The 24135-nt window shown below is 34.7% G+C and overlaps 1 protein-coding gene across 1 annotated transcript; it reads right to left on the bottom strand.

Moving 5' to 3' along the window:
• Positions 1-642: 642 nt before the first annotated feature.
• On the bottom strand, positions 643-22666 carry LOC136041438 (uncharacterized). Its single transcript, XM_065726107.1, has 4 exons — positions 22469-22666; positions 6751-6962; positions 5228-5377; positions 643-919 (listed from the first exon to the last, which is right to left on the bottom strand). The coding sequence occupies exons 1-4, from the start codon at positions 22557-22559 to the stop codon at positions 758-760; spliced, it is 615 nt and encodes a 204-aa protein (XP_065582179.1). The 5' UTR covers positions 22560-22666; the 3' UTR covers positions 643-757.
• Positions 22667-24135: the final 1469 nt, after the last annotated feature.

Genomic DNA, 24135 nt, shown 5'->3' with positions numbered 1-24135 from the left:
TTGTGAAGCCTTTGACCAGTGAAAAAGCCACTGTACTGATTCATATTTTAATATAAATGTCCAAATGTTTATAAAAACAATTGTCGTTCTTAAATTATGTTCTTTTTCTCAGTTTTTTGAGAATTTTTTATTTTTAAGCCGAATTTTTTCAACGAAGAAACCCATCAGTTGTGGTTCAAGTATTTTAGTATCCATTTGCCTGAACTTTCGAAAATGTGTTGACTAATTTGCTCAGAAACATCAAATGGAACATTGCTAGTGGCGCAGTCTATAATTAAAGACATTTTCGTTGTTGCTCAGATTTTTTATTGTTTTTTTTCTATTTTTTATTTTTTTGTATATTGAAGATGACGAAATGTTGTCTTCATTCATCACTTCCTGTTTTTACAGAGTTCAATGAAAGAGAAAGAAAGACATGGCTTAAAAAGACTAAAAAATTTGCTTTAAAGCGTTATTGGTCCTTTTGTATGAAATTTTAAGCAAGTAAAATGAACGAGAAGTTGCTTAGTCGCAACATTTTTTACTAGTAAAATCTTTTGTCTAGGTAAACTTCACACCTTTTCCCCATTTAATAGTTCAAAGAGAACAACAGCGCAATAAGTGGAAGAAAACAGCAACAACATATTTAATAAGAATTCTCCCTTCTGTCTCTTTATATACAAGTTGCGTCAAGTATATTAGATAAAAAGGCGTACAAAATATTTATATAACATTTACAGTTCGATGCTCTCCGTGGCATTATAATAATTCCTTTTTTTCAGTCCACAAACTTTGATACATAGTCCGTTCTAAATCCTCTTTTATCGGTTGCAAATTTGTTTTCTGCTTCGCACTCGTAAAATCCGACATCTTTTTGTGTTGCTGGATCTATTTCCATTTTTGATTTGATCCCATTATTTTTGACATACCATTCGTGTATCTAGAAATACAAATGTTTGTAGTTGGAAAATATTGTCAAGGTTTGTAGGGGATTTTTGCGATCTATGTCGGGGTTTGAAGCTGTTAGTCTCGAAGAAAATGGGTCGTCTGGTGCGTTACTGAAGAAATTAAATAAAAGAAAGTTTTTGAATTAATGCATGTTCTGATTTTGGCTCGTCGCACATAAAAATTGAAACGAAATTTGCGTAACTTACTTCTAAATTCGTACGTTTTTATTACGTATATGAAGGGGCTCACGTCCTCGTCATTACCTCGCTCTTGACACTTTTGCTTAAATTTTGTCCCAATTCCTTAAGAATGATTCCTGAATCACAAAGGCTGTAGAATAAATAGTTGAAATTAATAAAATTAATTTAGCGTAAAGAGCGAGGTGTTAGGAGGAGGTGAACCCCTCATATGCGTAATGCTAAAAAATCCTGCGCCCCCTTCGTGGAAATTCTCTTCTCCCATGAAAAATTCCTCCATGGAAAGTTCTCCCCGCAGAACTCCTCCCCCCAACCAAAAAAAACCCTAAAAGTGTCTATACACTTCCCAATAACCATTACTATGTGTAAACACTGGTCAAAGTTTGTAACTTGCAGCCCTTCCCACGGGGACTGTGGGGCAGTAATTCGTCCCCAAAGACATAGTTTTTAGGTTTTTTGACTATGCTGAATAAAATGGCTATCTCAGAATTTTGATTCAGTCACTTTGGGGAAAAATGACCGTGGGACTTAAAAAGGGTCAAAATGGTCACTTAAAAAGGACACTAGAACTTTTAATTTTCGTTAGAATGAGCCGTCTTGCGACATTCTAGGACCACTGGGTCGATACGGTCACCCTTGGGGGGAAAAAAGAAATAAACACGCATCCGTGATTTGTCTTATGACAAAAAATTAAAAATTTCAATTAATTCTATTTTTACAATTATTAATACAATTAATTTTATTCTATGACTTTTAAGGGATGTTTCTCCTTATCTTGTTAAATTTTCTCATGCTCGTAACTTTTGATGGGCAAGACTAAACTTGATGAAACTTATATATTTAAAATCAGCATTAAAATGCAATTCTTTTGATGTAACTATTGGTATCAAAGTTCCGTTTTTTAGAGTTTCGGTTACTATTGAGCCTGGTCGCTCCTTACTACAGTTCGTAACCACGAACTGTTTGAAAAAGCGAAAAACGTCCTAATCGTTTGATTTATGGTTTTTCTTTCATATTTAAATGATGAACTTTCGTACTGAAGAAGAGGAACAAGGAAAGGTTTTACAGAAGTTCAACCTTTGTACTTGCGGAAGGAGATTGAGAAGGAAAGAGGGGAAATCTGAGGAATTTTCCAGGGAATGGGCTTGTCCCACAAAAAATTCTTTTAAGGCCCAATATCCTTTAATCCCTTATGCCCAATATAGATACCAGGCCTGGTCGGTGGAACGCATTTTTGAGACCGGCTGGTAGATTTGACGGTGGCCGAGTGACTGTATATTCGTTTAGCCTAATTCATTTCGATTTTTGAAAGCCAAAGCTTATGAAGCAAACTAAGCATTGAATAAAAGGATATTGCCAGAGTATATTTAATCTTAAAATTCATCCGTTAAGACAAATTCATACCGTTAAGCGAATATCTATTCAATAAATTTGGATATTATCTCATTTGTTTTTTTTTTTTTTTTTTTTTTTTTTTTTTTTTTTTTTTTTTTTTTTTTTTTTTTTTTTTTTTTTTTTTTTTTTTTCTTCGTTTGAAACGCCTAAGATGATCGTAGTGTAGTTAAAAGTATGTTAGATTTTGTTGTATGAGCCATATTTATCACCAAAAGTTGCCGTGAATTTTCCATAATTATGCAAATTAGATAAAGATAGAAATAGCATTGTAAAAGACTGCGAGTATTAGTCTATAAATCATCTTAGTCTCTTCATGGCTATTTCATGTTGCTTAACAGTGTACATTTTAGCTTTTACCGCATTTTATTTATGATTTTATCACTAATATTCATAGCTGCAGTCTTAATTTTCTTCCCTAAAACACCATAAGCAACTTCACAAACTGTTTTTCTAAAATTATTCGAACCATCTTCCATATTGTCAAATTTTCACTCTCAAGTTACTCATCCTGGGGTCTACCAACATTATAACCCCGAGAGGTATTTACCCTTCCGAATTTTAAGCTTTAAATTAACCCTAGACACTACTAGATGGTTATCTTTACTTTTAACGTCATTAACTGCACTCCTATATACTCTAGTATCTTGTATTGATCCTGGCAGTCTTCGATTTACTATAGCATAATCAATATGGTTTGCTGTCTTACCATCGCGTGAATACCATGTTAACCTAGGGGCCATTTTATGACCAAACACCGTAGTGATTATAACTATATTGTTGTATCTATAAAATTGCAAAACTCTTTAGCCATTACTGTTTCCTTTTCCTACACCAAATTCACCTAGGCTAGAGTACCATCTATCCCTATTTCTACCAACCTGGACATTAAAATCTCCAAGTAAAACCCCTTATTTCTACCTGAGACCCTGTCTATTTACTCCTGAAGCTGCAAGTAAAATTCATGTGAGTCACTACTATCTCCGTCAGTCGGTTCAACAATGGATTATACTATTACAACTGGTATCCTGAACTTTTTAGTAATAAAATGAGCAATTAGTATTCTATTTTTAATCCCCTACCAGCCTAAACAAGACTTAGCAGTTTCCTTATTCATAATGAGCCCTACCCCCTGTCTAAGTACCCCATCCTTCCGGCCTGAGTAAACAAATTGTATGTCACCTAATTTCATGCTTCCTACCCCTGGGATATGAGTCTCAGAAACTCCTTATAACTCCAAATCAAATCGTCTGAATTCGTCAGTCAAGTGTCGATATGATAGGTCATTTTTCAACGTCGTAACGTTCCAAGTTCCAATTTTCATGTTCTTTAAATCATTGAAATTATTTTGACCTTAGGAAAAGCAATGATCCCGTATACCAGAGCAGGACGGGGATCAACATATCTACATATCTTCTCAAGTCTACACCGAAGCTCTTAAGCCGGCTTAGAACCAGACAGCAAGCACTGGGACAGTATGAATGGAGGCTTTGTGCAATCCTGGGCCCATCTTGGCGATGGTTTTCAGCAATTGGCAATTGAAATCCTGCTCAGACAGTCCCAAGCCTATTACCTCCGACTCACTATATATTCATACCTACAAATATTTTACTACTACGGGGAGGCAACTTATAGGAGATAAATTAGCTAGGAAGAGATTCTTCAGCCAAAAGACGGCCGTCAAAACAGACCAAACCCAGAAAAATTATGCATTAATCAGAATCGCGTGTGAATGCTTTGTCGTTTACTATGCTATAATTTCCTCGAGAGGATCCACTCCTCAAGCGGGAATAGAGTTGACTGCAAAGTCCCCAGTCTTGCAGGTACCCTAGAAGGGTTGAGGCAGTCCTTTGCAAAGGTCGTTGTCTATAGATCTGGATCTTACGCCCTGCCGCAGTTATCCTCCTATAGAGGATTCTTCCACAATGGTGTTGGTTTTGGCTGGTAAAACCTTTAGTACCATCCCATCAGGCATGTCGGAGTAAACCTAGATATAAATCAAATACAGACTGGATATGATTCCACCACTCCAAGGGCTCCTGCTAAACCGTGATGTTTACACGCACACACACACACACACACAACTTCAAACAGCATTCTCGTGGAATTTTGATTTTTTGCACAATAAACATGCAAAGTTTTTTCCTCTGTCATTTTTTAATATTTTTCATTTGTACCAAGAAGACAATGTGTTGCTTTTTATGGGCTAATTGTGCCTATAGGTTTAGCCTAGCCAAATACTTTCCGAACAAGTTTTCGTTCAATACTTAAGAATAAAGTACTTTATCTAGGTGAATGAAGGCTTCAGAGACTTTCAGCAGTTAATATTTCAGCTAAACCTAAAGTTTTTTGGCAACAAAGGCCCAGAGCTCTTAGGAATAAACTTCCGAATCTCACTGACATCTTAATTTGCCGAGATCGAGAATGCTGTTTTGAGCTTGAGAGTCACGGTCAAGTTTATGAGAATGCTGGTTTAATTGCCACTTTTTTGAAGGGTCCAAAAAAGTGTGAATGATACTTTCTGCGAATGAGAGTTGTAGTCTACGCTCTCTACGGCGATATAAATAAGTAAGAAGAAAAAGAATAATGAAGAAAAACGACAAGCGACATGCTTGGCAATGGCTCTGTTGTAAATAATGCTAAATCTTCTCTGACGTTCTATGGAATCTAAAGAAAGTAATAAGATTCATAGAAGAGAATTCTTTACATACTTGAAAATAGGGATGCGAATGTACTTCAATTCCATTTTTCATCCAAGTGATGTGCGGCCTGGGCGTGCCTTCAGCAAAGCAATAAAATGTAATTTTCCTCCCAAGAGTATATACGGATTCAAAATTGGATGCCTCTTTGATTTTTGCTCCCTAAAATAGAAATAAAATAAAATAAACCAAATCCAATCATATAGGTGCGGGAATCAAGCCATGGCTAATTGTAGAAAAAGCCAAGACAGATAGTCCGAGCGAGTGAGAGGCAAATCTGGCATAAGTCCTTTTTAGGACTACATAAAAATGATGTCATTTCACTTGTTGATAGATAAGTCTATCATCCATCTGTCCATACCTAATTCCTAAGGCAGAACTAAGTTAGATAGTCATATAACTAAGGGGTTGAGGATTGGATTGATTATGGATTGACGAAATCAAATGGAAATGAAATAAAAAAGAATAAAGCAAATCTATGGATTATTACTACAAGGAGATAAAGAGATTCCCCTTAAAATTACTGCCGATAGCTTATTTTATTTCAACTAATTTTTCTTGGAAACAGGTTTTAGGAAAACATAACAATTTAACTGTCAAGTTTGAGATCATTTGATTTGAATTCTGAATTAGGCTCAAAAATTTTAATTCCGTCATATTATGTCTCTACAAAAGGGTATACAAGCTGTAGGATAATTTGTAGCTTAAGGAATTACTAGTCTCTAAGATAACAAATGAAATTTAATAAAGTAATTTGACATCAATTTTATGGGAAGATTGTAGTCTTAAGTTTGGTCTTTTATCATTCCTTAAATGGACCATAGGTCAACGTGGATACGTTCCTCAAATGGAATTCAAAAACAAACAAAGACATTTTATAGAAAGACGCTTCAGATCCTGACAAGTTGTTGTTAGTAAGCTCTCAGCAAACTGACATCAGGGAGAGACTACATTCCAAAGAAGGTCTAATTCGCACTTTTTAAAAATTGGGCAATTTTTTTTTTTAATATATAAATTTAATTAATTAATTTAATTTAATTTATTTTAAATGAATTAATTAATAATTTAATTTAATTAATTTTTTAATTAAAATTTTTTTTAAATAAGCAGAGTTTTTAGATGGTCATAAAATTTATTAACCCCATTTATCAGTACACATGTGTCTTGCAATTTTATGATGACTTTGACCAGCATCACATCTGGTGACATTTTTGTTTGATACTCATTTTCTGATATAATGATTTATTTATAATCCATAAATGAAACTCGTGGCAAAGCAAAAAAAAAAAAAAAAAGAAAGGAAACTAGACATCAACATAAAATTAAAGATAAAAAAGCAGTAACAGATAATACATTAAACACTAAAGATACTAACAACAAAGACTGATAAAGCGAAAACACCGAAAGACTAGCCTAAGTCTGGCATCATCATCAAGCTTTGCGCACAGTCTGTAATGAATGTGCTGATAAATTGCTGATGAATGTGCTGATGTAATGAATGTGCTGATACGAAAAAAATTACCTATTGTACTTACATGATGATGATTAAAGTATTTAGCTGTTTCATTTCTTTTGTGTCCGATCCTCCATGCAATTCCTCCCCCAACCCCAATGCCTGCATGGTATGAAGGAGGGTGCTCAGCGACTGTTGTGGCTCCTAGACGCACACCATGAACTGTCATTTTTACTTTTCTGGGACGTGGAGACATGTTGGCTTTAAAGTGCCGCAAGATCCATCGACGGAAATCTAAAATTAAATGAGTACTTATACGTGATGTTTTCATGACGAATAGCTTATAGTAAGCGAAATAGCAAAATTTTGGCGAATAAATTTTAGCCTTTAAATTTATAAACGATTTGTTTCTATATTTAACGGGAAATTTCGCAAAATATGTACTTCGATAAGTAAAAGTACGCCACGACCGCTTTATATATATATATATATATATATATATATATATATATATATATATATATATATATATATATATACTAGCTGTTGGGGTGGCGCTTCGCGCCACCCAACACCTAGTTGGTGGGGGCGCTTCGCGCCCCCCCCCCCCCAAGCCCCCCCGCGCGCGTAAGTCGTTACGCGCCATAATAGTTACGCGCCATTGTAGTTGTGTCCCTATGTCCCACCTGTGAATATAGATAGATTATATATATATGGTTTTAACTACGTAAAACTTGCGAATATACAACATTCTTTGCTGTCCCATTGTCTTTGCATATAAATAGATTGTCAGGTTTACCGACTCTTGAACATGCAACATATAATGGTCCATGGGAAAACAATCTGTATTCAGATCTATACCTCATGATTCTAATGATTGCCCTTGAGCTTTGTTGATGGTGATTGCTAATCGACCATTCCCTGTCCCGGTGTCCCGGTCGTCATTTACATCCCCCTGTTTCCTCCGGTGTCCCCGTTGTAGTTGTGTCCCTGTGTCCCGGTCGTCATTTATATTCCCTGTGTCCCGGTCGTCATTTGTATCCCGGTGTCCCGGTCTGTATATACATTCGTTTTTTAGTTTTGTTTTTCTCCTTTATTTTTTTCCTTTTTTTTTCTTTTTTAGCTTATTTAGATTTTTAGATTTTTTAGTTTTTTTATTAGTTTTTAGTTTTTTTTTCTTTTAGTTTTTTTGTCCCGGTCGTCATTTATATCCCCCTGTTTCCCCCGGTGTCCCCGTTGTAGTTGTGTCCCTGTGTCCCGGTCGTCATTTATATTCCCTGTGTCCCGGTCGTCATTTGTATCCCGGTGTACCGGTCTGTATATACATTCGTTTTTTAGTTTTGTTTTTCTCCTTTATTTTTTTCCTTTTTTTTTCTTTTTTAGTTTATTTAGATTTTTAGATTTTTTAGTTTTTTTATTAGTTTTTAGTTTTTTTTTCTTTTTAGTTTTTTTGTAGTTTTTACCTTCTTTTTAGTTTTGTTAATTTTTTTTTTACTTATGTCCTGGTCGTCATTTATACTCCCTATGTCCCGGTGCTTTGTTGATTGCTAATCGAACATTCCTTTTGTCCTGGTCGCTTTCTCTTTGAGTGTCGTCATTTATTTTTTTCTTTTTTAGTTCTTTTAGTTTTTACCTTTTTTAGTTTTTTTTAGTTTTTTAGATGAAAATTTTTTTTAGTTTTTTCCTTTTTTTCTTTTTAGTTTTTATTGGTTTTTACCTTTATGTTAGCTTATTTTTCAGTTTTTTCCTTTTTTTTTAGTTTTTTTTTATTTTTTATTTTTTTTAGTTTTTTACCTTTTTTTAGTTTTTTTAGTTTTTTTAGTTTTTTAGCTTTTTTACTTTTTTTATTAGTTTTTAGTTTTTTTGTAGTTTTTGCCTTTTTTTAGTTTTTTCAGTTTTTTTTTTAGTTTTTTATTGGTTTTTACCTTTATTTTAGCTTATTTTTCAGTTTTTTCCTTTTTTTTAGTTTTTTTTAGTTTTTAGTTTTTTTAGTTTTTTACCTTTTTTTAGTTTTTTTTAGTTTTTTTAGTTTTTTAGCTTTTTTATTTTTTTTATTAGTTTTTAGTTTTTTTTGTAGTTTTTGCCTTTTTTAGTTTTAGTTTTTTATTGGTTTTTACCTTTATTTTAGCTTATTTTTCAGTTTTTTCCTTTTTTTTAGTTTTTTTTATTTTTTATTTTTTTTAGTTTTTTACCTTTTTTTAGTTTTTTTAGTTTTTTTAGTTTTTTAGCTTTTTTACTTTTTTTATTAGTTTTTAGTTTTTTTTTGTAGTTTTTGCCTTTTTTTAGTTTTTTTCAGTTTTTTTTTTAGTTTTTTATTGGTTTTTACCTTTATAGTTTTTTTAGTTTTTTAGCTTTTTTATTTTTTTTATTAGTTTTAGTTTTTTTTGTAGTTTTTGCCTTTTTTTAGTTTTTTCAGTTTTGACGTCACCTGATCCAGTTTTTTCAGGTGACGTCACCTGACCCATCCACACATCCACAGACAGACAACTTATTTTTATATATATAGATAGATATATATATATATATATATATATATATATATATATATATATATATATATATATACTAGCTGTTGGGGTGGCGCTTCGCGCCACCCCAACACCTAGTTGGTGGGGGCGCTTCGCGCCCCCCCCCAAGCCCCCCCGCGCGTGTAAGTCGTTACGCGCCATAATAGTTACGCGCCATTGTAGTTGTGTCCCTATGTCCCACCTGTGAATATAGATAGATATATATATATGGTTTTAACTACGTAAAACTTGCGAATATACAACATTCTTTGCTGTCCCATTGTCTTTGCATATAAATAGATTGTCAGGTTTACCGACTCTTGAACATGCAACATATAATGGTCCATGGGAAAACAATCTGTATTCAGATCTATACCTCATGATTCTAATGATTGCCCTTGAGCTTTGTTGATGGTGATTGCTAATCGACCATTCCCTGTCCCGGTGTCCCGGTCGTCATTTACATCCCCCTGTTTCCCCCGGTGTCCCCGTTGTAGTTGTGTCCCTGTGTCCCGGTCGTCATTTATATTCCCTGTGTCCCGGGTCCCGGGTCCCGGTCGTCATTTGTATCCCGGTGTCCCGGTCTGTATATACATTCGTTTTTTAGTTTTGTTTTTCTCCTTTATTTTTTTCCTTTTTTTTTCTTTTAGATTTTTCGAGTTTTTAGTTTTTTTATTAGTTTTTAGTTTTTTTTTCTTTTTAGTTTTTTTGTCCCGGTCGTCATTTATATCCCCCTGTTTCCCCCGGTGTCCCCGTTGTAGTTGTGTCCCTGTGTCCCGGTCGTCATTTATATTCCCTGTGTCCCGGTCGTCATTTGTATCCCGGTGTACCGGTCTGTATATACATTCGTTTTTTAGTTTTGTTTTTCTCCTTTATTTTTTTCCTTTTTTTTTTCTTTTTTAGTTTATTTAGATTTTTAGATTTTTTAGTTTTTTTATTAGTTTTTAGTTTTTTTTCTTTTTAGTTTTTTTGTAGTTTTTACCTTCTTTTTAGTTTTGTTAATTTTTTTTTTTACTTGTGTCCTGGTCGTCATTTATACTCCCTGTGTCCCGGTGCTTTGTTGATTGCTAATCGAACATTCCTTTTGTCCTGGTCGCTTTCTCTTTGAGTGTCGTCATTTATTTTTTTCTTTTTTAGTTCTTTTAGTTTTTACCTTTTTCAGTTTTTTTTAGTTTTTAGTTTTTTTAGTTTTTTACCTTTTTTTAGTTTTTTTAGTTTTTTTAGTTTTTTAGCTTTTTTATTTTTTTTATTAGTTTTTAGTTTTTTTGTAGTTTTTGCCTTTTTTTTAGTTTTTTTAGTTTTTTAGCTTTTTTATTAGTTTTTAGTTTTTTTTGTAGTTTTTGCCTTTTTTTAGTTTTTTTAGTTTTTTAGCTTTTTTATTTTTTTTATTAGTTTTTAGTTTTTTTTGTAGTTTTTGCCTTTTTTTAGTTTTTTCAGTTTTGACGTCACCTGATCCAGTTTTTTCAGGTGACGTCACCTGATCCACGATCCACAGATCCACAGACAACTTATTTTTATATATATAGATAGTTTTTTTTTTTTTTACTTATGTCCTGGTCGTCATTTATACTCCCTGTGTCCCGGTGCTTTGTTGATTGCTAATCGACCATTCCTTTTGTCCTGGTCGCTTTCTCTTTGAGTGTCGTCATTTATTAGTTTTTTCCTTTTTTTTTTTAGTTTTTTATTGGTTTTTACCTTTATTTTAGCTTATTTTTCAGTTTTTTCCTTTTTTTTAGTTTTTTTTTTTATTTTTTATTTTTTTTTAGTTTTTTACCTTTTTTTAGTTTTTTTAGTTTTTTTAGTTTTTTAGCTTTTTTACTTTTTTATTAGTTTTTAGTTTTTTTTTGTAGTTTTTGCCTTTTTTTAGTTTTTTCAGTTTTTTTTTTAGTTTTTTATTGGTTTTTACCTTTATAGTTTTTTTAATTTTTTAGCTTTTTTATTTTTTTTATTAGTTTTTAGTTTTTTTTGTAGTTTTTGCCTTTTTTAGTTTTTTCAGTTTTGACGTCACCTGATCCAGTTTTTTCAGGTGACGTCACCTGATCCATCCATCCATCCACAGACAGACAACTTATTTTTATATATATAGATATATATATATATATACTTCTAAAGCCTTTTTTTAAACTTTTTTGTACTTAGGAGTAAAATGAAGAAAGTAAAAAAACAAGAAGAATTAGCAAGACCAAAAAGAAAAAAAAAACTGCGAGGATAGTCTTCAGCCAACCAAACAGTTCGTGGTAACGAACTGTAGTAAGGAGCGACCCGGCTCAATAGTAACCGAAACTCTAAAAAATGGAATTTTGACACTAATTGTTACATAAAAAAAATTGTATTGTAATGCTGATTTTAAATATATAAGTTTCATCAAGATCAATTATACCCATAAGAAGTTACGAGCCTGAGAAAATTTGCCTCATTTTAGAAAATAGGGGGAATAAGAAGTTACGAGCCTGAGAAAATTTGCCTCATTTTAGAAAATAGGGGGAAAAACCCCCTAAAAGTCATACAATCTTAACGAAAATCACACCATCAGGTTCAGCGTATCAGAGAACCTTGTTGTAGAAATTTCAAGCACCTATGTACAAAAATGTGGAATTTTGCATTTTTTGCCAGAAGACAAATCACGGATGCGTGTTTGTTTGTTTTTTGTTTTTTTTTTTTCAGGGGTGATCGTATCGACTGAGTGGTCCTAGAATGTCGCGAGAGGGCTCATTATAACGGAAATTAAAAGTTCTAGTGCCATTTTTAGGTGACAAAAAAAATCGGAGGGCACCCAGGCCCCCTCCCACGCTCATTTTTTCCTAAAAGTCACCGGATCAAAATTATGAGATAGCCATTTTATTCACCATAGTCGAAAAACCTAATAACCATGTCTTTAGGACTTACTCCCCCGCAGTCCCCGTGGGAGGAGCTGCAAGTTACAACCTTTGGCCTGTGTTTACATATAGTAATGGTTACTGGGAAGTGAACAGACGTTTTCAGGGGGATTTTTTTTGTTTAGTGGGAGAGTTGAAGGGGGGCTACGTGGGAGGATATTTCCATGGAGGAACTTCTCATGGGGGAATATTGTTTCGGGATTGACATAACCGGAACGGATCTTCTCTCTTTGGGGGATTTGGGGGAGGGTTAATTCTAAAAAGTTAGAAAAAATTTGTGGTCGGGATTTTAAATCCCGACCAGATCTGGTGACACTGGGGGGGACTAAAATCTCGGAAAACGCTGAGAGTGGAGGAATCGGGATGAAACTTGATGGAAAAATAATCTCAAGTCCTAGATACGTGATTGACATAACCGGAACGGAATCGCTCTCTTTGGGGGAGTTGGGGGGAGGGAGGGTTTATTCTGAAAATTTAGAAAAAAGAGGTGTTTCTAACTTACGAAGGAGTGATCGGATCTTAATGAAATTTGATAGTTGGGAGGGTATCATGTCTCAGAGCTCTTATTTTAAATCCCAGCCGGATCTGGTGAAGGGGAAGTTGGGGGGAACCTAAAATCATGGAAAACGAGTGAAGGAATCGGGATGAAACTTGGTGGGAAAAATAAGTACAGTCCTAGATAAGGGATTGACATAACTGGAACGGGTCTGCTCTCTTTGGGGAGTTGGGGGGAGGGTTAAGTCTAAAAAAATAGAAAAAATGAGGTATTTTTAACTTACGAATGAGTGATCAGATCTTAATGAAATTTGTAGTTTTGAAGGATATCGTGTCTCAGAGCTCTTATTCTAATCTCAACCGGATCCGGTGACATTGGGGGGGGGGGGGCTAAAATCTTGGAAAACGCTTGGAGTGGAGGGATTGGGATGAAACTTGGTGGTAAAAATAATCGCAAGTCCTAGATACGTGATTGACATAAGCAGAACGGATCTGCTTTCTTCGGGGGTGTTGGGGGGAGGAGGGTTAATTCTTAAAAATTAAGAAAATGAGGTATTTTTAACTTACGAAGGAGTGATAGGATCTTAATGAAATTTGATGTTTGGAAGGATATCGTGTGTCAGAGCTTTTATTTTAAATCCCGAATGGATCCGGTGACATTGGGGAGAGTTGGGGGGGCGACCTTAAATCTCAGAAAACGCCGAGAGTGGAGGGATCGGGATGGAACTTGATGGGAAAAATAATCTTAAGTCCTAGATACGTGATAGACATAACAAGCACGGATTCGCTCTCTTTGAGGAGTTGGGGGAGGGAGGGTTAATTCTGAAAAATTAGAAAAAAGAGGTATTTTTAACTTACGAAGGAGATATTTGGAAGGATATCATGTCTTAGAGCTCTTATTTTAAATCCCGGCTGGATTTAGGTGAAGGGGAAGTTGGGGGGTGGGGGAACCTAAAATCTTGGAAACCGCTTAGAGTGGAGGGATCGGGATGAAACCTGGTGGAAAAATAAGCACAAGTCCTAGATACGGGATTGACATAACCGGAACGGATCTGCTCTTTTCAGGGGATTTGGGGGGGGGAGGGTTAATTCTAAAAAAAATAGAAAAAATGAAGTATTTTAACTTACGAAAGAGTGACCGTATCTTAATTAAACTTTATATTTAGAAGGACCTCGAAACTCAGATCTCTTATTTGAAATCCCGACCGGATCCAGTGTCATTAGGGGGGGGGGATCTCGGAAAACGCTTAAAGCGGAGAGATCGGGATGAAACTTGGTGGAAAGAATAAGCACAAGTCCACCATAGGTGACTGATATAACCGCGGGGGACTCGCTCTCTTTAGTGGAGTTGGGGAGGGGAGCTGGGAAAAATTAGACAAAATGAGGTATTTGTAACTTACGAATGGGTGATCAGATCTTACTGAAATTTGATATCTAGAAGGATCTTGTGCTTTAGAATCTCATTATTAATCCCGAACAGATCCGATGACATTGAAGGGAGTTGGAGGGGGAAACCAGAACTCTTAGAAAACGTGAAAATTGAGGTATCTTACGAATGGGTGATCGGATCTTAATGAAACTCGATACATAGAAGAATCTTATGCCTTAGATGCTCCATTTTCAATTCGAATCGGATCTGGGGACATAGAGGGTTGAAGGGGGGAAATATAAATCTTGGAAACCGGAAATCTTGGAAAACGCTTAGAGTGGAGAGATCGGGATGAAACTTGATGGATAGAATAAGCACAAGTTATAGATACGAGATTGACATAATTGGTACGGATCCGTTCTCTTTGGGGGAGCTGGGGTTTATTAATTCGGAAAAATTAGAAAAATTGAGGTATTTTTAACTTAAGAACGGATGACCGGATCTTAATGAAATTTGATGTTTAAAGGGAACTCATGTCTTAGATTTCTTATTTCAAATCACGACCAGATCTGTTGACATTAGGGGGAGTTGGAGGGGGAAGCCGAAAATCTTAGAAAACGCGTATAAATGTTGTAGATACGTGATTGACGTAACCGGACTGGATCTGCTCTCTTTGGGGGAGTTAGATGGTGGGGTTCAGTACTTGGGCGAGTTTGGTGCTTCTGGAAGTGCTAGGGCGATGAAAATTGGTAGGTTTGTCAGGGAGCTGCACAAATTGACTTGATGAAGTCGTTTTCCCCGATTCGACCATATGGGGGGCCTGAAAGGGTAGGAAAAATTAGAAAATCGGGGTATTTTTAACTTACGAGTGGGTGATCGGATCTTAATGAATTTTTAATATTTAGAAGGACCTCGTGACTGAGAGCTCTCACTTTAAATCCAGACCGGCATTAACCCTCTAATTCTCCTTTCAAAGCAATCTATTGATTCTTAGAATTTTGTTAGAGCTCATACCATATGAGCTCTTGGCTCTTCCGACCTGGTCACAAGTGCCATATGAGCTCTTAGCTCTTGTTTTCTTTTACGTTTTGATTGACTTACATATGAAACTTTTTTTGGAGGTCCTGGCAGAAGAGGTCAACTGGTGACCCCCTTTTTCCAAGGCCCATAACAGATACTAATCATGATTCATTATTATTCCGCATAGATTTGTTCTGAAACCTACCCCTTTTCCTTGAAATATTCCAAATGGTTTAATTGGAATAACGTAGGACGTAGTCAACAGATTTATATCAATTCGAATATGCAGAGATATTCCGAAAGACGAAGTATTCTGTTTTTTAATTATTTTCTAGAGAAGAAAGAACCATAAAGACACGAAGGGAAAGAATTTTTTTCTTTGACCCTATTAGATGATGTAGGAACGACTCTAGAGCCTAGAGTAAAGCATAATATTTTTATTTTAACAACTAGCCAATTACATAGAAACGCGTTAAAGAAACGGATGCGATTTCCCCTTCTCGCCTCGGGGCTTGACATCAAAACAGGCCATTTAGCCAAGTCAATAGGCTTTTTAACAGAGAAACATAAATGACTTCCGCTTAATGAAAATATACGAAATGATTTCCCCTGGAATTGAAGGACACAAAGGAAATATCAGGACAAAATACGTACTATAGACAGTCAAATGACTCTTTTGTACCAGTCTTCCTTACATTACTTCAATTTACTGAAATGTGGACGGGTAAATTAAGACGACATTCAGACCTCGGTATATTTGTCCAGGATTTTTTCCATAAGCTTCAAATTCAAGTACCAAGTACTGCAGATATGCTTTACCCTCATAGCCTGATGGTCGTTAACTTGGTTTTTATTGTTGACTTTTGTCGTAAAGCAAAAGTCAAATCGTCAGTCGGGTATCAAAAGGTCGTATCTCCATAACTGTAAATTTTCATAAGAGCCAAAAAACGTCACAACTTTTTATTTTCCCCCCGCTAACCGTAAGACAAAAACTGATTAATATGATTTTACATATCAATCCTTTTTTCAAGGTTATCGGAAGGGAAATAAAAAGTTTTGAGGTTCTTTTTTGCTCTTCTGAAAATTTACAATTATGGAAAAACAATCTTTTGATACCCGACTGAAGAAATGTACTAATGTAGTTAGCTTGCATACATCTCAGCATGCAGTTAGCTAATACACCTCTGCATGCAATAAAATACTGGAAGGAAATCCGGTAACTACGGGTCGTTTAGTTGCCCCAATCTTCAATGTGTAAGAATACTGTTTGTCTGAGTAGTGGTCTGAGTAACGTCTCGTGATAATGTTTCTAAACTAATTTTAATTTCAACTGCAGTTTGCCAGCTATTACTAGGCTCTAACTATGAGTAAAATTATACTGATGGCTATTCCGCCTTTCTTCTCTTCTACTGTCTGTGTAGAAGGTGTCTAAAAGAAAATACAAACAGAAATCTTAAAAAAAAACTATGAAAACAAGATAGTACTAGTGCAGATATGTGATATACAGTCAGGTATGTGATATGCTAGTGCGGGTATTTGTTAGTTCAGGTGTGAAATCCAGTTTCTAGTAGTTACCACTAGTGCAGGTACGTGATATACAGAGTAGATATCAGATATACCAGTGCAGGTGTTTATTAGTGCTTATGGGAAATCTATTATCTAGTATATAGCACTAGTGCGGGAGTGTATTACACATGTGTTGCTCATTGCAGGTGTGGGATATACTCTTGCAGGTTGGAAATCCCCTGTGCAGTATATAGTACTAGTGCAGGTTTGTATTACACATATGATATATAATACGGATATGTAATGCTAGTGCAAGTATATACTAGTATTGGTGTGAAATCTACAATCCAGTAGATAGCACTAGTGCTGGTTTGTGATATGCATGTGATGTACATAATAGATATTTGATTTACTAGTACAGGTAGGAAACACGTAGAAAACTTGTTAACGATAAGGGTCAGTTATCGTAAGAAAATAGTTATTGTAGACTACTGAACGTGAAAGTCTAACAACATCAGATTATAGTATGTTTTTGATGTAAGGGGTGTTTTCATACAGTAATTTATTAGATATGATCTTAATATAAAATATTCATTGGGAACAATTGCTTGTTTGTTGTTGAACTGAAAGTATACAGCAAAGCATGAGTCTCTAGCGAAAGTGGATCTCACTTGTAAATCCGACCAAAACGTTTCTTCTGGTCGAATCGTGGAAACAAGGTTTGGATGAATGATATAAGTACACATGTACATATACATAGATACATAAGAATATGTTATAGACTACAATTTGCTGAATATTCAGAATTTGCAGATGATTACAATTGATGACTAAGGCAAAAAATCGGTCCTGAGCCATAACCAAATGAAAAAGCTGGCTAGTTACATTTTTCCTACTTCAACCAAAAACTTCGCTTTTGTCTAATTGTGGAAACGTGGTTGTGATAAAGTTTAAAATAAAAATAAGTGAAGAGTAGTGCCATCTATTTTGGTAAAAGGTTGAGTACAAGAATATATCACACCTGGTTGGGTACTTGTAATCTATGGTGATAATTATCGTGGTCATGGCTTAAACGTTGCCGGCGAAGAGTCATGAACTGTCATTTAATGTTTTTAGTAGCAGGGAAATTTATATTAAACATGTGGTATATTAACAGAAAACAACAGTTTAAAAATGCGTTCTTAGAATTTATTGTTCTGTGTTTTACTTAAAATTACAATGCCTCTCTAGTAAAATAATATTTTTCTTTACAAATTCATTTAGAGCTGATGAAATGCTCACTTGAGAATTTAGCTTAAAAATCTGAAATATCTGCGTATTTCCAAAATCTAGATTTATACCCCCTTTTTTCAAAAGTCTCTTTGAGCTTTCTCAAATTAAATAAAAAAAACAAGTTTTTTCAACTGAAAGTAAGGAGTGATATCAAAACTTAAAACGCACAGAAATTACTTCGTATAGGAAAGAGGCTGCTTCCTCATCAACGCCCCGCTCTTTATGCTAAAGTTTGACTCTTTCTCTCAATTCTTCTTTCTAAAACAGTAAAAAACTTTAGCGTAAAGAGCGGGGCGTTTATGAGGAAGCAGCCTCTTTCATATACGAAGTAATTTCTGTGCGTTTTAAGTTTTGATGTCACTCCTTACTTTCAGTTGAAAAAACTTGTTTTTTTTGTTTAATTTCTGAACGTTTTTGAATCAATGCATGTTTTGATTTTGGCTCTCCGCAGAGGAATAATCAAAACGAAATTTGCATATTTTTTTTTTGGCTCAATGGCTTTCTCATAACTTTGATCGAATGATTTTGAGAAAAAAAGAGCGGGGGACGAAGCCTAGTTGCCCCCCGATTTTTTGGTTAATTAAAAAGGCAACTAGAACTTTTAATTTTTTACGAATCTTTTTATTGGTAAAAGATTTACGTAACTTATAAATTAGCTTACGTAAAGAACTTTTGTATTCTCATGTTTTTATTACATATATGAGGGGATTCGCCCCATCGTCAGTACCTCGCTCTTTACACTAAAGCTTAAATTTTATCCCAATTTATTAAGAATGACCCCCTGAATCACAAAAGCCGTAGAATAAGTAGTTGAAATTACCGAAAATACTTTAGCGTAAAGAGCGAGGTATTAGAAGGAGGTGAGCCCCTCATATGGGTAATAATTTCTGTTTGTTTTACGTTTTATTGCTGTTCCTTACTTCCAGCTGAAAAAGCTTTTTCACTTTTATTTTTTAATTGTTTTTTTTTAAATAATGCTAGTAAATCCTGCTCTCCCTTCATGGAAATTTTCTTCTCCCATTACAAATTCTCGAAGGAAAGTTCCCCCAGCATATCCCCCTCTTCTCAACTCCTCCCCCAAACCAAAAAAATCATCCTGAAAACGCCTGTATACTTCCCAATAACCATTACTATATGTAAGCACAGGTCAAAGTTTGTAACTTGTTGTCCCTCCCACGGGGACTGTGGGGGAGTAAGTCGTCCCCAAAGACATAGTTATAAGGTTTTTCGACTACGCTGAATAAAATGGCTATCTCAGAATTTTGATCCGTTGACTTTGGAAAGTAATTAGCGTGGGAGGGGGCCTAGGTGCCCTCCAATTTTTTTGGTCACTTAAAAAGGGCACTAGAACTTTTCATTTCCGTTAGAATTAGCCCTCTTGCAACATTCTAGGACAATTGGGTCGATACGATCACCCCTGGGGAAAAAAAAAAAAAAACAAATAAACACGCATCCGTGATCTGCCTTCTGGCAAAAAATGCAAAATTCCACATTTTTGTAGATAGGAGCTCGAAACTTCTACAGTAGGGTTCTCTGATACGCTGAATCTGATGGTGTGATTTTCGTTAAGATTCTATGACTTTTAGGGGGCGTTTCCCCCTATTTTCTAAAATAACGCAAATTTTCTCAGGCTCGTAACTTTTGATGGGTAAGACTAAACTTGTATGGTATTATATATTTAAAACCAGCATTAAAATGCGATTCTTTTGATGTAGCTATTGGTATCAAAATTCCATTTTTTAGAGTTTTGGTTACTATTGAGCCGGGTCGCTCCTTAATACAGTTCGTTACCACGAACTGTTTGATTCGATCCTCAACTTTCAGTGCCGGTGTTTGGCAACAATGACAAAGAGGTTTTACTGCAAAGTCTAGTTAAAGATATGCGAAAAGCTAATACAAAAGAGTAATAACAAATTACAGTAAAACATTAACGATTTTTGTATTTTAATTTTTCATTTTGCTCTGCTAATTTCTTTTTTGCCGATCTATGACAATTTCGTTGTAAAATACTAAAAGAAAAACGTTTTTTTCTTTTTTTATAATTTCAGATTCCGCTTCGCCATCTAACTATATATATTATTTGGTCTGACGGTCTCACGTGACCATTTGCTTATTAGAAACAAACAGAGGCCGATTTTTACCATACTTTTACGAATAGTCGTGGATATCAAACAATTCGTGGTAACGAACCCGGCTCAATAGTAACCGAAACTGTAAAAAGTGGAATTTTGATACCAATAGTCAAACAGTTCGTGGTAACGAACTGTAGTAAGGAGCGACCCGGCTCAATAGTAACCAAAACTCTAAAAAATGGAATTTTGATACCAATAGCTACATCAAAAGAATTGCATTTTAATGCTGGTTTTAAATATATAAGTTTCATCAAGTTTAGTCTTACCCATCAAAAGTTACGAGCCTGAGAAAATTTGTGTTATTTTAGAAAATAGGGGGAAACGCCCCCTAAAAGTCATAGAATCTTAACGAAAATCACACCATCAGATTCAGCGTATCAGAGAACCCTACTGTAGAAGTTTCGAGCTCCTACCTACAAAAATGTGGAATTCTGCATTTTTTGCCAGAAGGCAGATCACGGATGCGTGTTTATTTGTTTTTTTGTTGTTTTTTCAGGGGTGATCGTATCGACCCAGTGGTCCTAGAATATTGCAATAGGGCTCATTCTAACGGGAATTAAAAGCTCTAGTGCTTTTTTTAAGTGACCAAAAATTGGAGGACACCTAAGCCCCCTCTCACGCTCATTTTTTCCCCAAAGTCACCAGATAAAAATTCTTAGTTAGCCATTTTATTCACCATAGTAAAAAAAACCTAATAACTATGTCTTTGGGGACGACATACTCCCCCACAGTCTCCATGAAGACTCTGTGAAACTTGAAAAACTTACATATTTCAAATCAAATAAAAATCTGATTCTTTTAATTTATTCATTGGTATCAAAATTCGTTTTTTAGAGTCTCGATTGCTATTGAGCCGGGTCGCTCCTTGCTTACAGTTCTTACTACGAAGTGTTTGATTCATCGTGATTCCTTATCAAAATTTTGTTGGCATTTTTTTATAGAAAAAAAGACGTGTAAATTAATTCTAATGCAGCGCCACTGTTTTTCAACGACATTGCATTTAGAATTTTTAGTGAAAAATAAGTCTTCTTTTTACACTTCCGGAATTGTAGGACATTGTAGACATTTGGAAAGTTTACATAGGAAGTGACAAAGATAGCCCAAACGATATGTGTTGATCTAGATATTATTTAAGTGGAAAACGGTCTGTATATATGTTGTCTTTCCTGACCTTTGATTTTTTTTTTAAGGGTATTACGAAGCTTAGGGATAACTTAGAAAAAGTTGGGCAACTCACACTGTGAACAACGATATCAAAGATATTTTACATACAACATTCGTAATGGGTGTTGTGTCACTATGAGTTGGATATAACTTATTAATAGAATCCATATGCGATCACTTAAAGTAGCGTAACTTGAAGTTGAAATTTCAGAATTTTTAATGACTCTGTTGGATCCTGCTCGAATTTTCAGTAATTTAAACCGAACAGTAGGGTCCCTGACACTTTAAAATATGGAATGAATTCAAAAATTTCAAAAGAAGATTGTAAAATGCTCTTCAAATAACAAAACCTTAGTATAGCTCTAGTTCTCGTAATGAAAAAACTCTTTCAAAGAAAATTAAAAAGCGAAATTAAAGTCTAAAACCAAGAGTTGTGCCACCACCGTCATTACTTTTTCCTTTGCGCCAAATTTTACTATTGCTTTTCTGAAGAATTCTCGAACATAAGAAGAACAACCATGCGAAAATTGCAAGTTTTTATTATATTTTTTTTTTTACCGAAGTGCCTTTCAAAATCTTGAACTGAAAGTTTTGTTGTTAAAGCAAATACTACTAAATGAGTTGTATCGTTCTCGAAGTAATATGATGAATAATTTGCACTTTTGGTCTTATTGATCTTTTGTAATAGCTATTCATACTCAAAGTATTGAGAGAAAAAGTGTAACGACAGAGGAGAAAATGATGGAGCCCCCCCCCCCCCCCCTGTATAACAATTTTATTCAAGTGAGTTTTAAGGTTTTACATTGCTTTTTAATTTCATTTGAAAATGTTTGAATAGTTTTCGTCCCTTTTTGAACATATAAAATGACAGAAATCAACACTATCATTTGGTGCCATCTTTCTTTTTACTTAGAAAGTTCTCCATAACTTTAAAATTAGGTTTGAAAGAACTCTGTCCCTGTTTTCTAAGACCATGAGTCGATGCAATACCCCTAAAAAAAATAGTCCTTTGAAATAGTCCTATGAACACCTTTCTGTGACTATCCTTTTCGGAAAAATACTGTACATTCTGATTTTATGGATTAAGTGCTGAAAAACTCTATTATCTGACCTATTGAATTTGATAGCGTAATTTTCGCAGTATTGAATTTGATTCAATAATTCCTATTGAATTTGATAGCGTGATTTTCGTTAGTATTGAATTTGATTCAATAATTCCTATTGAATTTGATAGCGTAATTTTCGTCACTATCGCACCCTTTTTGGGGATGCTCTTCCTTTTTTTTCAATATCCTAATTTTTCTTATGTTAATAACTTTTTGCAGGAAATTTTCAAGGTAGTAATTTACAAGTTTTGTTTTTTATTTTTATTGTTCAGTAAATCCTCATTTATAGGGGAACTACCTTAGACTTCGAATAGAAGTCTCGAATTGATCTGAAAAGCCACTGAAAGACTTACCCTTTTTATTTGCTGTCTGTGTAATCACGTCCTGAGGAAATTGCTGGAATATCACCAAAAACAAAATAAAGGCAATGATCCTGGCTTTCATAACAAAGCCAAGCCCTTTAGGGATGGCACACTGCTTTTGATGGTTCAGCCACGACCCTGTTGCTGGACCTTTATTCGGAAGATTGAAGTTCGATCTCTTAGGAATCAGAAAGAGAGGGAAAAGGCTATCTCTGCGCGCCGCCGCAAGTTCCCAATGCGAATGAAATTCATAACTTACTGTGTAATTGGTGCGTTTAATGATAGTCAGTTACTTCTGTTGACCTCTCTTGTCATGTTATTCGTAACATTTAAAGCAGTGATGTTTCACCGCTTGGGGTGTTTATTTTTTTTTTTAATAACAGCCAGTTTCTTCTGTTGACCTCACTTGTCATGTTATTCTCGCCATTTAAAGTAGTGATTTCAAAAAGGGCTAACGTGCTGAAAGACACAGTAGATGTTTCAAAACTTGGGGTGTTTATTTGTTGTTTTTTTTTCGTTTTTTTTTTAGTAATAGTCAGTTGCTTTTGTTGACCTCACTTTTCATTTAAAGCAGAGCTTTCAAACAGGATTGGCGCGCTAAAAGACACAGCAGATGTGTCTATACTTAGGTTGTTCACTTTCGGAACACGGTCCGTGTTCTTTTTTTAAATTTTACAAAAGCGAAAATAAATCTTCAATGCAGTAGGTAGCAACATTTTTTCTCGGAGATTACAAAAGGAAAAAATGGCAAAATTACATCAGGAAAGCAAAAATTTCAAATTTGGTATACGAGTTTGAACTTGGTGCCGTAACATGCTACCACGGCTACATTTGTCGTTCGATAAAGAAGAGACAGAAGTATATTACTGATTTTCATCTCAAGCCAGAAGAAAGTAAAAAAATTTTCCCTAGTGGTTTCGGAAACAGAATAGCATCATCCAAAATAAGAATTAAAAGAAAAAAATCTGCTTAAAAGCTAGGATACATAAAAAGTGCGAAAACAGTCTGAGCAATATGCAATTGTAGACTTCGTACCAATCTTAAGGGAAAAATAATACGAAACGGCATAACAGTTATAAAGTTATTATGTAATATATATATATATATATATATATATATATATATATATATATATATATATATATATATATATATATATATATATATATATATATATATATATATATATATATATATATATATATATTAAAAATTTCAAATTTGGTATACGAGTTTGAACTTGGTGCCGTAACATGCTAGCACGGCTACATTTGTCGTTCGATAAAGAAGAGACAGAAGTATATTACTGATTTTCATCTCAAGCCAGAAGAAAGTAAAAAAATTTTCCCTAGTGGTTTCGGAAACAGAATAGCATCATCCAAAATAAGAATTAAAAGAAAAAAATCTGCTTAAAAGCTAGGATACATAAAAAGTGCGAAAACAGTCTGAGCAATATGCAATTGTAGACTTCGTACCAATCTTAAGGGAAAAATAATACGAAACGGCATAACAGTTATAAAGTTATTATGTAATATATATATATATATATATATATATATACTAGCTGTTGGGGTGGCGCTTCGCGCCACCCCAACACCTAGTTGGTGGGGGCGCTTCGCGCCCCCCCCAAGCCCCCCCGCGCGCGTAAGTCGTTACGC

This window comes from Artemia franciscana, unplaced genomic scaffold, assembly GCF_032884065.1.
Source record: "Artemia franciscana unplaced genomic scaffold, ASM3288406v1 PGA_scaffold_23, whole genome shotgun sequence".
Classification (NCBI taxonomy): Eukaryota; Metazoa; Arthropoda; class Branchiopoda; order Anostraca; family Artemiidae; genus Artemia; species Artemia franciscana.
Note: the sequence above shows the minus strand (reverse complement) of the source record. Positions and strands in the feature narration are given on the sequence as shown.